This window comes from Oncorhynchus gorbuscha, linkage group LG25 (assembly GCF_021184085.1).
Source record: "Oncorhynchus gorbuscha isolate QuinsamMale2020 ecotype Even-year linkage group LG25, OgorEven_v1.0, whole genome shotgun sequence".
Classification (NCBI taxonomy): domain Eukaryota; kingdom Metazoa; phylum Chordata; class Actinopteri; order Salmoniformes; family Salmonidae; genus Oncorhynchus; species Oncorhynchus gorbuscha.
The window spans coordinates 28214583-28229188 of NC_060197.1; the positions used below are offsets into that span (position 1 = coordinate 28214583).

The following is a 14606-nucleotide window of genomic DNA, read 5'->3' on the forward strand; positions in this document are numbered from 1 at the left end:
TTATAGGCTACTCCTCTGGACTTTGTTTTCAGATTTGACTGACTGGGATGTTACATCCAGATATGTTACTTTTCTAACATATTCTACCCAATATTTATTTACTTTAGGTGAACAATTGGTGGCTGTATCAGGTGTGAGATGTGGCTTGTCTGTAAAAAACACTCCTGACAGTCAGTGTTCGCTGTTCAGATGAGGCGTGTACCAGTTTAAACAATTCAACTATATGCACATTTTTTGGCTTTATCAAAAGCGTTTATTTATTAATAAGTCATAGTAAAATGTCACACAAATTCACAAAGTGTTTAAGAAATGTCTGGCTCAGTTTGGTGTGTGTGTGTGTGTGTTCTAAAGAGTGCATTTTAAATAAATGACCACAAAGAGAAGGAAAAGGAAGGTATATTGCAACAGGAAAAATAGAATTTATCTTGAAGGAAAAACAAAAATAGTTTATCCAAAAACTGTAGCACCTTTCTATCCCATAAGTCAATATTCCAACAGATTACAATAATATATATATATAAAAAAATAAAAAATAAAAGCCCCCCTAAAAAGAATGAAAAACAATGACAATTTCCCCCCCACGCATTAAAAAGACTGTATTCCATTTGTCAACTCAACCTCGGCTGTGGATCCTACCAACTACAGGGAAAGTGTAAGTTATATTGATTAGAAATATCATATATATATATATATATATATATATATAACCAGAAGAAGCACCAGAGAACCTTGTCCTCCCATAACACACCCTTTCAGTTGTTACAGAGGACTTTCAAACCCTAATAAAAGTAAGGGGAGAACATTGACATCCTATAAATATAAGAAACATTTTAAATAAAAAAAGAAATGTACAATGTAAAATCCAGAAGAAAAATTATAAATCTGTATATTAAGCAAAAAAACTAACAAAATCAGAGGTACAAAACGATGCAAAAATGGAAGCAATTCATTAAAACAAAAAGACCTGATGTACTCCTAAAGAGTTGTGACAATTGACTCTTTCGCGTTCCCGTGGAAATAAACATTATACATTTGTAAAAACACAACACATACAAGAGTAAGAAAGACTAAACAGAAAATCTAAAAAAAGACTTTAAAACCCGTATGTTTCTAAGCATTTCAAACAATTGTATTTTTATTGTGTCTCCTTATTCTTAATGCTTTTAGAAAAAAATGCATCTTCTTTATCTTCTAAATACAAGTCACAAGGCCAATGTGGTATATATCTAGGGCTGATCTAGTCTTAAAGAAAATACGTTATTTTAGAAAAACAAACAAACAGCACCCCACATAAAATACACATCATTTACAAATTTCAGAATTCATAATTTTTTTTTTTTAAATTGAAATAATAAAATTCATGCCATTGATAACTGTCAACCCTTTGTTGCTTGTTCACAATGGCAACTAGCACCAACTGCCTTTCCATTTTTTTCAAGTCCTCCGGAAACCAGAACGCTGCTCATGAACAGTCTACAACAAGGGTAAACTGGCATTTGATTGGCGGTTCGGTTTTGTAAACAGTGATGAGTAGTAAACTGGTTTTCGATTGGCTGTTTGATCGGCAAGTATTAGCAGTAGTAAAAACATCTTAAATAACAAAGGGGGGAAAAAAAGAAGTTTTTTTTTAAAGATGTCAAGTCCTGTCTGGCAGGAGTTTTGGTTATGGCTGTGAGACGTGGAGGGGGAGGAGCTTTATCACCGTGTACTAGGAGCTGCAGTCTGGAGAGAGGAGACAGAAGAGGAAACGTTACATCTACTGTCCTCAGGTTGTTAGGTAGACCGACACCGATTTCCTTGTATGCAGGTGCCCGTCTTATAAGAAAAAGTGTGTGTGTGTGTGTGTGTGTGTGTGTGTGTGTGTGTCCTCACCAGGCTGAATGCGTCGTAGGTACTCATTAGCTCCTCCATGCGGTACTGCTCCAACACCACTACGTTGTTGGAGAGGCTGGGGTTTCTCTGGCGGGCACAGTCCTCACAGTGGACCACATAGGTCTTCCTGCTGCCACTCTCAGACGTCACGAACAGCAGGTCAAACACCTCCACCTGGTGGACAGAAGATATATACACACAGATACTCAGTACACAAGTAAAGGGCTTTGTGTTGTAACAAATGGGGAGGAATTGAATGCAGGCCGAAGCAACCATGAAGGAAGATTGGGGGGCGGGGGTTTGAAGTAATGTGGTTTCAGAAGAGCGATGGGCTCTGACTGTGGTAAGTGTGTGTGTATGTTTTGAGTTCAGTTAGAAGGTGTTTTGGTGCTGGCTGACCGAGGGTAAAACATGAGGTTGGGGGTTTTGCATTGAGAGGGCAGTAGGTAGATACTGGGTAGAAGTAGTACTCACATCACACTCGTTGCAGTAGTAAGCTGGTTCGTCCTTCACTCGGCTCTGGTAGGAGATCTTCTTCCCTGCTGCTACCAGCTGGTCTCGCAGAACCTGGATGTGCTTGATGGACTGCAGGAGGCAGTGCCTGGGTGAGCGAGTGAGTGATGAGGTTAGGATACAGGTATGAAGAGGACCGAGAGTTTTCCTGGTCACATGACCTGTCGAGGTAAAACTCTGGTCCAACACAGTGATAGTGTGTCCACTGTCATGACACTGCAACCCTTATTAAACGGAACACAAGTTCGTAGCATAATCACAATCTGCCCTATTGACCTGTATCCTTTGTAACTAATATACAGTGGCAAGAGAAAGTATGTGAACCCTTTGGAATTACCTGGATTTCTGCATAAATTGGTCCTCAAATTTGATCTGATCTTCATCTAAGTCACAACAATAGACAAACATAGTCTGCTTAAACTAATAACACATTTCTAGATTTCTTGTCTATATTGAATTACATCATTTAAACGTTCACATTGTAGGTTGTAAAAAGTATGTGAACCCCCCCTGGGAAGGGTTACAAAAGTATCTCTAAAAGCCTTTGACGATGCAAAATATTCTGTGTACAGACAACTACAGTTGAGTTGTTCGGAAGGAACACACAACACTGTATGGAGAAAAAAAGAAGCACAGCAGACCAACATCAAAACCTCATCCCCCACTGTAAAGTATGGTGGAGGGAGCATCACGGTTTGGGGCTGTTTTGCTGCCTCAGGGCCTGGACAACTTGCTATCATCAACGGGAAAAATGAATTCCCAAGTTTATCAAGACATTTTACAGGAGAATGTAAGGCCAACTGTCCACCAATTGAAGCTCAACAGAAGTTGGGTGATGCAACAGGACAACAACCCAAAACACAGAAATAAATCAACAACAGAATGGCTTCAACAGAAGAAAATACGCCTTCTGGAGTGGCCCAGTCAGAGTCCTGACCTCAACCTGAGTGGCCCAGTCAGAGTCCTGACCTCAACCCGATTGAGATGCTGTGGCAAGACCTCAAGAGAGCGGTTCACACCAGACATCACAAGAATATTGCTGAACTGAAACAGTTTTGTAAAGAGGAATGGTCCAAAATTCCTCCTGTCCGGTGTGTGCAGGTCTGATCCGCAACTACAGAGAACGTTTGGTTGAGGTTATTGCTGCCAAAGGAGGGTGAACCTGTTATTCAATCCAAGGGTTCACACCCTGCACTGAGAATGTTTACACAGTGTATTCAATAAAAGACATGAAAACATATAATTGCTTGTGTGTTTTTAAGCAGGCTGTGTTTGTCTCTTGTTGTGACCTAGATCAGTTCAAATATTATGAGCAATTTACACAGAAATGCAGGTATCTCCAAAGGGTTCACATACTCTTTCTTGCCATTGTAGAGCCACCAATCAACCGGAAGACACGTCCATCAGTCTGAATACTCACTTGATCATCTTGTATGTGTCGGGGTCGGTGACCTTGACGGTGCGGGCCACGTTCCAGGACACGTGGATCATGGGGACAATGGACTTGACCTTCTTGACCTCGTTCCACTCAAACCTCTCCAGGGCCAGCTGGTACTGGTAGGCTACAGGGAGGATAAGGTGCCATTAGTAGTGACCTCACCTGATATTATATACATATATATATATATATATATATAGTTTATTTTTTATTTTTAAATAGGTCAACATTAGTCCTCTACTTATGAGTCTCATTAGTGTGGATATGATCCGGGGGTCGTCGCCCTGAAGTTCAAAACTCCCAAGGCAAAATGACTGACCGAGACCTACAGATCCATAAAATAACACTAAACACTCAAGTCAAGAAACAGCTCTACTGCAACGCGTTTCAGTGGATAGTAGAGTGAAAGGTCTGCAGCCGCAGCAAGACTAATGTAGGCGTCTGTGTCAGGGAGTTCACGTACAGTTGAGTGGGCCCACGTTCCAGGCGATGTTGTTGCACCAGCCCACAGCCTGGACCCAGTGGACGGTCCCGGCGTTGATCCACACCAGGTCCCCGGGCCTCTGAATGAAGCGGTACACGGGGATGTTGGATCGGTACAGGTCCTCTAGAACAGGCCACCAGGAACCGGTCAGGTAGTCTACTCCGTGCCTGAAGGAGGGGGGGGGGATACGGGGGTAAGATCCTCTGAGGTAGTGGGTGATAACGTTGGGAGAATGGTAAACTTAAGTAGATGAGACGCTTGTGCTATTTCACATTCTTACGGCGTACGGTCTTGAAAGCTAATCTCAAGTGACTCGGGAAGCGCAGATTAAAAAACGGACAAGGAATATATTCTTGTACCTCGTCGTCATCATCAGCGCATTCAAGAAATCGCCGTACAAGTATCAGCCCGACGCAACTTACTTTTCACAGAAGTCGTCGATGGCCGGCCAGTAGTTTTCGTGCACGGAGAACCACTCGCAGTCCCCAGGCCCAATGTTGATGTTGACAGAGCAGAAGTTGTTGTTCTCCTGGTGGCCAGGCGTGCGGCTCCCGGGGACCTTCATGTAGAGCTGGACAGTGTTCATGCCCAGGATGGTGTGACCGACGTGGCTCAGCATGTTGCCGCTGGACGCCACGCGCATGAAGGCCGGAAGCTTCTGGAGCTCCTGCAGCTGGGCCTTCCACCTGGGAGAGGGTTATTGTGGGTTTCAAATTGTCCAACAAAACACAACATCTGAGCAGCAGTATTGGCGTCGATGCGATCATCACTAAGGCGCTTATGTACTATAGTGACTCTGCACATGGCCTTGCTTAGCAATAGACGTTTAGGGGAGGGTTTTTGTAATAATGTAATACTAAGACCTGACCACTAGGGGTCAGCAAAAACAAAGAGGAAAGTTCTGGAACAAATGGGAAAGGTTCCACGTGTTCTATGCGGTAATACAATGCATCCATCTCCAGCTTACCTCTTGGGGTCTGACAGGTCAATGTTGGTGCCAAACTTTATTATCTTCCCCACTGGTTTCTGTTCAGTACTTGTAGCATCTTTACTTGTGGGTTCTTTGCTAGGCGTCTCAGGGCTGGTCTCCTTACTCGTCTTCTCCTGTTCTTCCTCATCTTCCTCAGCCTCTTCATCACTACCCTTCTCCTCCTGAAGACACAGAAAGGGATAAGGTAGAAGTAAGTAAGAGGTGTGTGTAAGTAAGAGGTGTGTGTGTGTGTGTGTGTGTGTGTGTCGAGTCTGGTCTGTACCTGCAGACTCTCCTGGAAGGATGAGGCCTGGTACTGGGCGTACTTGGCGATGGTGGTGTGTGAGCGGCTGCTCTCGCAGGGCCAGGTCTGCCCTGTGCCGCTGGGGTCCCAGTTCTCATCAGCAGGCTGCTGTACCTGGGTCCTCACCTCCACAGCATGCTCAGAGTTAGCATCCACCAGAGACTTCGTGGAGAACAGACCCAGGTCTGAGAGGAGAAGGAGAAAAGGGGTTTAATATACAAACATACTAAAGGATGACATGGTATGGCCTAAAGGGAGCAGGTTGAAGTTTGGTCCTGGAGGCAGAACTGAGCAATTGCGCCTTGGATAAGCCAGCTGCAAAAAGTCTAAATTGGCTATATTGTACAGATTTATAAAAACAACAAAATGTGCTTTTTGTCTCAAGTTACAGTCAGGCATTAGGGTCCGCAGTGTGGTTAAGGTTAGGTTTATATCATGACTTTGTGGCTGTGCCAAGCTAGTGACCACTCTGCAGAGCTGCCTTCAGAACAAGATTCATGACAGAACAACTCTAACCTGCATAAAGAGACTCCCAAAAGCAATGGTACCAAGTCCTGTGATTACTCTAACATGTGTGGTAGATAGTGTGTTTATGTCGGGGTTAAATAAATGATTGATAACATAGTCTGTGTGTGTGTGTGTGTGTGTATCTATAAAAACTCACTGAGTCGTAGGGACCCGGCCAGTCCTCTGATGACAGTAACAGGGTTCTTGGGGTCTGTACAGAACTGCAGTAGTACTGGGGAGAGGGCATCTCTCTTACTCTCCAACTAGAGAGGGGTAAAGAGGACCGAAGAGTTAGTACCGTCACAAATAGCAGGTGCATCTTCCTACCAGAAGAGGGCAGCACAGGCATACATAAAGGCATCCTAATACACACTTTCAAAGAGAAAGCAAGAGGGTGAAATGAGAAAAAAATGGAATAGAGTGAAGGTCAAATTAGCTACAGTAACCGGTGGTTCGTGTTATGGCGAATGACGATCGACTTACATAGATGCTGGGCGTGGGGGGGTTGAGTTTATCCCGTGGGAGGGGCTCTGTAGTAAATAGCGGCTTGACAGAGAACGCAGGGAGCAGGTAGGACTCTCTGAACTTCCCCTTCACCCTCGCACCCCTGAGGCAGGGAGAGAGAAACAAATGTCAAGCGCAAACACCGTCACAAACTGTAGCACTGAGTCAGCTTAGTCTTTTATAGAAATGGATTAACTAGAATGTAACTCCCTCTTAACTTCTCATTGGTAACCCCCCCCCCACCTCACTCACTCACTCACTACACCCCTGCCTTGTTCACGCCTCCATCCATCCATCCCTCTCTCCTCCATACTCACTTGCAGGCCCTGATGACCTCTGCGGCGGTGTTCTCGATGCTGATCTCCTCCAGCGGTGTCCGCTTCTCCTCCACCTCAGAGGCGATGAACGTCTCTCGGTCGCCGCTCTCCACCTTGATCAGCCTGATCTTCAGCTCCTTGGGCGGCCCGTCCGACAGGGCCTTCAGCTCCTTGGGCGGCCCGTCCGACAGGGCCTTCAGCTCCTTGGGCGGCCCGTCCGACAGGGCCTTCAGCTTCATGAAGTCAGCAGCTGAACCCTGCAGCGTTGATCCAGCCCCTCTGTCCTGAGAAGCGGACATGACTCCTGAACTTCTTTCACTTCGACTACGGGACGCCCATTCGGAGGTTTCACCTTCGCTGGTGGACCCAGCCTCCTTCCTCCTCGTGTCGGCGCGAACGCGGCCGCGGTCCTTCTCCCGGATCTCCTTGCGCTGAAGGTCCAGGTTCCCGAGGATCCGCCGGTGGTCCTTCTTCTCCTTGTGCCTGTGCCGCTTCGAACTGGAACTGGAGGAGGAGGAGTGAGAGGACGAAGAGGAGGAGGAGGACATCTCGTCTCGTTTCTCCCTCGGCTTTTTCTTCCCCTCTTTCCTCTCCCCGTGCTTCTTGCTCCGGCCGGGTTTCCTCTCCTTCTCTCGGTGTCGGTCCCGCTCTCTCTCGGGCTTGTGGTGCCTGGCTTCATGTTTGAGCTCAGTCTTGGTCCTGTCGGAGGGGTTCTTTCTGGGGAGGGAGCTGGAGTGTCGGGTCAGGAGAACCTCACAGCTTCGGCCCAGCTCGGCCAGAGAAGACTCAGAGATGGTTGTAAGCGTGGCCTCTTCCTTGGGCTCCATCTTGATGGGTTGTGTAGAGTTATAACACTTGGACTCCACCCTCGTGGAATGGAGCCTCTTCTCCATGGCCTCTCTCCCATCTCTCCAGATATCAGGCTCCTCCATCTTGATATTGACCTGTCTCTTTGCCTCCCAGCTGGAGGGGGAGTGTGGGCGGGTCTTTAGGGGAGGGGCCGTAGACGGCGTGAAGCCTGGGTGATTCGTGGAATCCGAGGTGGGGGAGGTGCTATTCTGCTGCTGTTGGATGTCGGGACCCAGAGAGAGGGAGGAGGAGTACTTCAGTCCCCCCAGAGCAGAGGGGGGCGGGCGGCCAAACGGACCTCCTCGGTAGGCGTACTTCTGGTTCTCCAGGGCGGCCTGAGACTTGAAGGTGCTGCTCACCCCCGTCTGGTGGAGGTGGGGCCTCTGGGGCGGGGGAGGGGAACTGGACGGGGTCTCCGACTCATCTTCCTCGTCCTCGTCATCACCCTCGCTCTTCACAGGTTCCGGGAGACCGTAGAGTTTAGCCAGATCGCTGTGGCTGTAGTTAGTCCCTGACTGGGGGTCGGAGTTGAGCGGGACGGCTGGCTCGTGGAGCTCCAAAGCGGGTTTCAGGGCGAGACAACCCTCCTCGTCTTCCTCGTTGATGGAGGAGGTCCGGCTGCAGGGGGAGGCCAGGGAGCCCTGTCGGCTCAGTACAGGGGGGCTGGCGTGGACGTTCGTCCCAACAAAGTCGTCCTGCGGTTGCTGATTGGGCGCTGGGATGAGGTCCGGGGCGCACAGATAGCTCTTGGCCGGCGGCATAGCAGAGAAGGCATTTATGATGGTCTCCCTAGCACCGTTTCGGTCGCTGCAGTACAGAGATTCCTCCTCTTTCTTGATGGACTCATCCAGCATGGCCATGATGTTGGCCAGACCATCCGGGAGTAACGTTGAGAGCTCCAAGGGTTCCTCCTCAAACTGGGCGCTGTCGGAGTCGCCGCTGTTACTGCTGCTGGTGCTGCAACCCAGGCTGCCTAGGCCTCCGCTGGGCATGCGCTTGTTGGGGAGGCCCCCTGTGCTGGACGTGCTGCTGCTGATCCTGGAGGTGCTGGGCCTAGACGAAAGGCTATCCCTGGGGAATGCCTGGAAGAGTTTGGGGGGCTCTCGGAGGGTGACCGTGCTGGAGGTGTGGAGGGGATCCACAGCGCCCATCGCTCCCCCTCGGGTCTGCTGACTATCGTTCTCCTTGGGATGGGGGGTGTCTTTGGATGGGCGGGGGGGGGCACCTTGTGTCAAGGTCTTATTTGAGGGGTGGTTGGGGTAAAAGGGCCCCGACGAGGTCAGGGCGTTGTTCCCTGTGGTGACGTTACTAGTGTGTAATGATGAGGGGGGGGTTTCACCCCACATCTCTCTCTGCCTCTGCTTCTCCCTGGCGTACTCCGTCTGGGGGGTGAGAGGGGGCGGCCGTGACATCTCCAGGGGAGCGGGAGGTGGTGGTGCCTGGCCTGGGGGACAAGAGGGAGCCCCGCCCCGGCTCAGCCAGGGATAGGGGGGCGAGGAGGATGACTGGCTGGGGGTGGGTGGGACAAAGGAGGAGACGGTGGACAGGCGAGGAGGTGGAGGAGCAGAGGAGTTGCCGGACAGGAGTCTCTCCAGACTCTGGATGGCAGACTCCTCTCTTCTTTTATTACTCCGGCTCATCTCCTCCTCCACCTTCCTCCTCTCCTCCTCTTTCATCAACTCAGTCCTCCTCTTCCTCTCCTCTTCCTCTCGTTCCCTCACCAAATCCCTCCTCTTCCTTTCCTCTTGCTCTTTTTCCCATTCCCTTCTTTTCTTCTCCTCTTCCACTCTCTCCAACTCCCTCCTCTTCCGCTCTTCCTGCTCTCTCTCCCACTCCCTCCTCTTCCTCTCTTCCTGCTCCCTCTCCCTCCTCTTCCGCTCTTCCTGCTCTCTCTCCCACTCCCTCCTCTTCCTCTCTTCCTGCTCCCTCTCCCTCCTCTCCTCGGCCTGCATATGACCCTGGAGCTCAGCATCCAGTTTATCCAGAGCCTCCTCCATGGACTGGGGGGCTGAGGGTGGAGGTGGCTGGGGTCGAGAATGTAGATACCCCTTGGCTGAGGAGGTGGTGGTAGCCTGGGGGGCAGGCTGGGCACGGAGTCTGGAGTAGGAGGGGCTGGAGGCTGGCTGGGGGGCAGAGCTGACAGTGTGGGGTTGTGGGACGGGCATGGGGCGGTGCAGGGGCGAGCTAGTGACCTCAGTCTGGGTGAGGGGGCTGGGGTGAGACCCCCTGCTGGTGATGACGCTCTCCCCTGCCCTCTGGTGTCCTGAGAATGACGAAGAGGAGGAGGATGAAGAGGAGGCCGGAGTTCCATCCGGATCAGACCGTCCATAGTAAGACTTCCCCTGGACAGACTGTTGGTGGTGCTGGCTAGGGAACTGCTGCTGCTGGGGCCTGGGTGGCGCCCGGTGTGGGTGGTTGGCAGTGCCCGCGTGGGCTCCCTGATACCCTGGGTGCAGCATGGGGTGGATGGGGCTCCTCTCTGGGTCTCTCTCCAGCTGAGACGCAGCTGAGGACTGGTGGGGCAGTGACATAGTCTCCCTGCCTCTCCTACAGGTGCTGTTAGCAGAACACACAGCAGGTGGTGCTGTGATCACAGTGGAGAGTGCAGGTCCAGTAATACTACTACTGTTGTTGTAGCGGTTGTTTTGGGACTGTGAGCAGAGGGCCTGGGGGGTGGAGATGATGACGGGGGTTCTGGTTGGAACCTGAGGGGAGCTGATGTGGGGGTGCTGATGGTGTTGGAGGGACGCGGGACCCCGGTTCTCCCCAGCCTGGTTCTGCTGCCCCTGAGGTACCAGCCCTGCCCTGTAGTGACCCGACTCCTGCAGGGAGAAACAGAGACATGCTAGATTAATGCACTGGAGATTGAGAGCTATAGACCCAGTATGCGCCCCAAATGGCTCCCTATTCCCTATATAGTGCACTACATTTGACCAGATTTGAGGCACAACTGTACACTTCCTAGTGTTTGCTAGCAAAAAGTAATTTGATACACTGATAATGATACAGAAAAAAAGGACATCCTTTACACTTCCAAGTCCATTGTTAATTTAACATTAGAAACCGGCTGGTTGGAGGTCTGAATGCTGATTGGCTAAACGCTGTGGTATATCAGACCGTATACCATGGGTATGTCAAAAAAAAAAGTCTTTTCTGCACTAATTACATTGGTAATCAGTTTATAAGAGCAGTAAGGTACCTTGGGGTTTGTGGTATATGGCCAATATACCACGGTTAAGGGCTGTGTCCAGGTACTCTGCGCTGCGTCGTGCATAAGAACAGCCCTTAGCCGCGGTGTGTAGGCCGTATACCACATCCCCTCAGGCCTTATTGCTCAATTAACTAAGCACAATCAATTCCAAACTGACCGCTCTGCTAAATCACATTTGGCCCATAGCTGGGTAAAATGTGACTTGTTCCCGATCTCTCCAGGTCTACATTAACTGCGTAGGGGGTTAGTGAGCTGGCCGGGCGTCAATTCAGAATGTTGCAAATAATTAGTGTGAATAAGGGGGAGATCACATGATAATCCAGCCTTAACAAAAGGAGAAGAGTTAGTAGCAGTGGAGCGCAACAGTCGCTCTGCCGGGAACCTGGGACTCACCAGGGGGTGGTTGTTTTGTGGCCTGCCCTGCCCCGGTCCCTGGGGCCTCCAGGCCTCGTGGTGGGAGGGACTGGGGTTGTGCTGCTGAGGTACTGCTGTGCTGCTGGCAGGGGGGTTGGGGGCAGTGTGGCCCAGCCCGGGGTGGGGCTGGAAGTGGGGGTTCTGGCTGTAAGGCACGCCGGTGTGGTTTGCTGGTGAGGGTTGGGGGGGCTCCCTACTGTCCCTGTCCCCCCTTGCTGGAGGTTGGTGGTGGTGAGGAGGTGGATGGTTGTTGACTCCCCTACCCCCAGTGGTAGGGCCTCTCTGGGGGGTAGGAGGACCTCCCCTGGGCTCCATCCCCATGCGGGGCGGGGCTGGTTGTTTAGGGTATTGCGGGTGAGAGCTGTGGGGGTTGTTGTGGGGGGGTTGATTGAGGGCCTGAGGTGAGAATGAGGGCTTGTGGGGTGGGTGGGGCCCGCTGTGCCTCTGAGGGTAGCCTCCCGGGGAGGAGGTGAGGGGTGGGGAGATGGGCGAGGGGGCAGGAGGTTTGTAGGTGTAGCCGCCCATGCAGGACTTGACTGACTCCTGTTAGCAGAGAGAAAGAGAGAGAGAGGATTAACATTATGGCTCAGAATGTGGGAAAGCCAGGGGAGCCTAGATAACATGACATTCCAAACATAAAATAAAATGTGCTGTAAAGCTACATTCCATCTCGTCACGTTCTTGATATAGAGCAGCAAGTGTTAAGTGTTCTTACGGCTCGGACCTGGAACTCAGGGGAACCGTTCTTGCGTTCGGGCTGGGCCCGGGGGGGCGCCACTCGCCTTGTGCATGGGGTTCCAGAAAGCAGGTTTGGGTGGAGGAGGGGGGTAGTGGGACGGGGGCTGCTGCTGCTGTGGGGGCAGGGGGTGCCCTCCTGGGCCAGAGAACCTCTGTATGCCTGGGTGTGGAACCTGGAGAGAGCAGGGTTTAGGTACTACACCATATCCCATCTAAACAACAACTACAAAGTTTAGATATCGGAAAATGGCTAATTATTCTATGCAATCACCTGATTCTACATGTGAGAAAGTTTAGACTTTGTTTCTCTTTATCCTTTACGAGTCAACTTTTGGTGTAAAGTACATTTAAATGCACGAGTCAAGTTTTTAAAAGCAAAGGTTTCAAATCATCCACATACCTGCTCAGAGCTCCTCTTCCTCTTGCTGGGACTGGGGCAGTCCTCATTGGGGCGAGAGGAGGGGTGCGGGGTGTGCCGGATGACCGAGTACTCCCCGAGAGGGGGGGCCGGTCTCTTCAGCTGCCCTCCCAACATCTTCCCTGGGTAACCCCTCTGCTGCACCTGAGCCCACATATCGTCACCCAGCGATGTCGGACCCCTGAGAAGATGCTGCTCCTGAGGGTCCACATACTGGCAGCGAGACAAAGAGAGAGAGGAAGAGTTTAATCTTCTATCCGAACAAGACACCCACCTTCCTCCTCGCTCACTGATAGGCCACTCGTTTATCGACACTCTTCCTGTATGACAATATCATTGGCTCTTTCGCTCACCTTCAGTAGCTGATTGGGCCTGGGGGGCAGGCTGGCGGGAGGCCCTGGGCTATACCCGCCATGCAGACGGGTCGCGTGCTCGCTGGGCAGGGGTACGGATGGATGAGGAAGGGGGGGCGACTCGTACAGCTGACCCGGCTGTTCCCACGCCCTGTGAGGGGGAGGAGGGAGGTGTTGCTGGTCCGCTCTCTGGAGGCCAGGTAACATGGCCTGGGCCAGCTCCTGCTTCTCACTGCCACGCACCTGCATGGGCCTGGCGGGGAACAGAGACACGGAGGGAAAGAGAGACAGTCAGGTGACTACAGTCTGGAGTCGTGAAGGCCTGTGATAAAAGACCAGAGAGAATGGAGGAGACTACAGCAATCCGATTCTAGTATGGAATACAGTACGTTGCCCAATGGAATATATGCTGGACTCACCCATTATTGAAGAATTTACTGGGATGGTTCAGTCCACCCATGTGACTGGGCGGTAGATGGGGGAGGAGCTGGTGTTGATTGACACCTGGCGGACACCTGGTAGAGAAAACAAGTGCAAAGGTCAGACCAGGGCCAAACTCTCTGAGACCAGACCTATTTGAACAAATACAAATATTAACTTGAACCTAGAAGAACAATTAACAGTCGGAACTTGAGGACGTAAACCTCAAGGGAGGGACTACGAGGCTGAGGCAGTCAGTGTAGGTGTAATTCATTGACTGTTGGTGTGTGTGTGTGTGTGTGTGTGTGTGTGTGGGGCTGTCAATTGCCGTGGAGACTTAACATACCTGGCAGGTGGCGCCCAGGTGACGTGGCCGCCCACGGGAGCCCATGTTCCCCGGCTGAGTGCGTCCAGAGGGAAGGAGTCCCGTGTGCCACGCCCGCCAAACTGCTCTACTGCGTGATGCATCCAGCCTGGAGGGAGACCGACGGAAACAGGACTCAACACACACACACGTTCAACACACTGGGTACGTGTAAGAAACACGCACACAAAACGGCGGCACTTACTTGTGGGTTGCCCAAAAATCGAAGTATTTCAGACTTTCGACTCACCACACTAGCTGCGTCTGTGAAGCCCTCCACCGCAGCACAGAGAAGGCCACGCGCCAACACCGAGGAAGACCCTCGACACGTCAACAGCACCAATACAATACAGCCAGCTGAACTGGAGGGAGGGAGGGAGGGAGGGAGAACACGATTAGACAGAAATATGGACAGAGCAGTCAACACATGCCAGTAGGTCTTCCATGACATAATTCAGCGTGTGATTTAGAACTAGACCGGCCATGGGGTTGAGACTGGCGAAACAGGACAGAAGAGAGAGCGGCGCAAGGAGGAAGTCTAGCAATGGAACGTTTTGCTGAGGAATGGGGAGGAGAGCTTATGCACCTCTAGAACTAAAAATGTGTAGGTGGAGAGAATCTAGTGTAGAAACTGTTTCTGCTGCAGTAAAAACTGCCAATTTAAACAACTTTTAGACCAGTCTGTTCTTCCAGGTACCGCAGGTATTGACCACTGTGGTCTGCCCATCTCTGTCAGTATTTGCTAGTGTACTCTGGTCGTGCTATACTGTGTCCCTGCCCCTAGGGGGCGATGGTGGCTCTACTGTAGGATTATTAGCAGAGCAGATGGCTCTGGGGGAGTTAGCAGACCTAGGAGAGCGCACGGAGGTTACTGTAATCCTTACAGAATAGCCAATGGTTCTGTATGTGTGTGTGTGTGTGTGTGTGTGT

General features: G+C 50.9%; 1 protein-coding gene across 7 annotated transcripts in view; it reads right to left on the minus strand.

The window, feature by feature from the left end:
• Positions 1–380: 380 nt before the first annotated feature.
• kdm6ba (lysine (K)-specific demethylase 6B, a) overlaps positions 381–14606 on the minus strand; it is a 179743-nt gene continuing 165517 nt past the window's right edge. For 5 of the 7 annotated variants that reach the window (XM_046327990.1, XM_046327991.1, XM_046327992.1 and 2 more), the window contains 18 exons: positions 13927–14038; positions 13659–13785; positions 13312–13407; positions 12893–13145; positions 12522–12752; positions 12166–12294; positions 11363–11926; positions 6910–10580; positions 6572–6695; positions 6246–6351; positions 5561–5766; positions 5275–5459; positions 4730–4993; positions 4287–4474; positions 3806–3947; positions 2347–2473; positions 1873–2046; positions 381–1722 (listed from right to left, as the gene is read on the minus strand). In XM_046327990.1, coding sequence (XP_046183946.1) covers positions 1699–1722; positions 1873–2046; positions 2347–2473; positions 3806–3947; positions 4287–4474; positions 4730–4993; positions 5275–5459; positions 5561–5766; positions 6246–6351; positions 6572–6695; positions 6910–10580; positions 11363–11926; positions 12166–12294; positions 12522–12752; positions 12893–13145; positions 13312–13407; positions 13659–13780 — 6606 coding nt within the window. In that variant the 5' untranslated portion in view covers positions 13781–13785; positions 13927–14038 and the 3' untranslated portion in view covers positions 381–1698. Of the gene's footprint in view, positions 1723–1872; positions 2047–2346; positions 2474–3805; positions 3948–4286; positions 4475–4729; positions 4994–5274; positions 5460–5560; positions 5767–6245; positions 6352–6571; positions 6696–6909; positions 10581–11362; positions 11927–12098; positions 12295–12521; positions 12753–12892; positions 13146–13311; positions 13408–13658; positions 13786–13926; positions 14039–14606 lie in introns of those variants that run through there. The other 2 variants (XM_046327997.1, XM_046327996.1) reach the window with 2 other exon arrangements.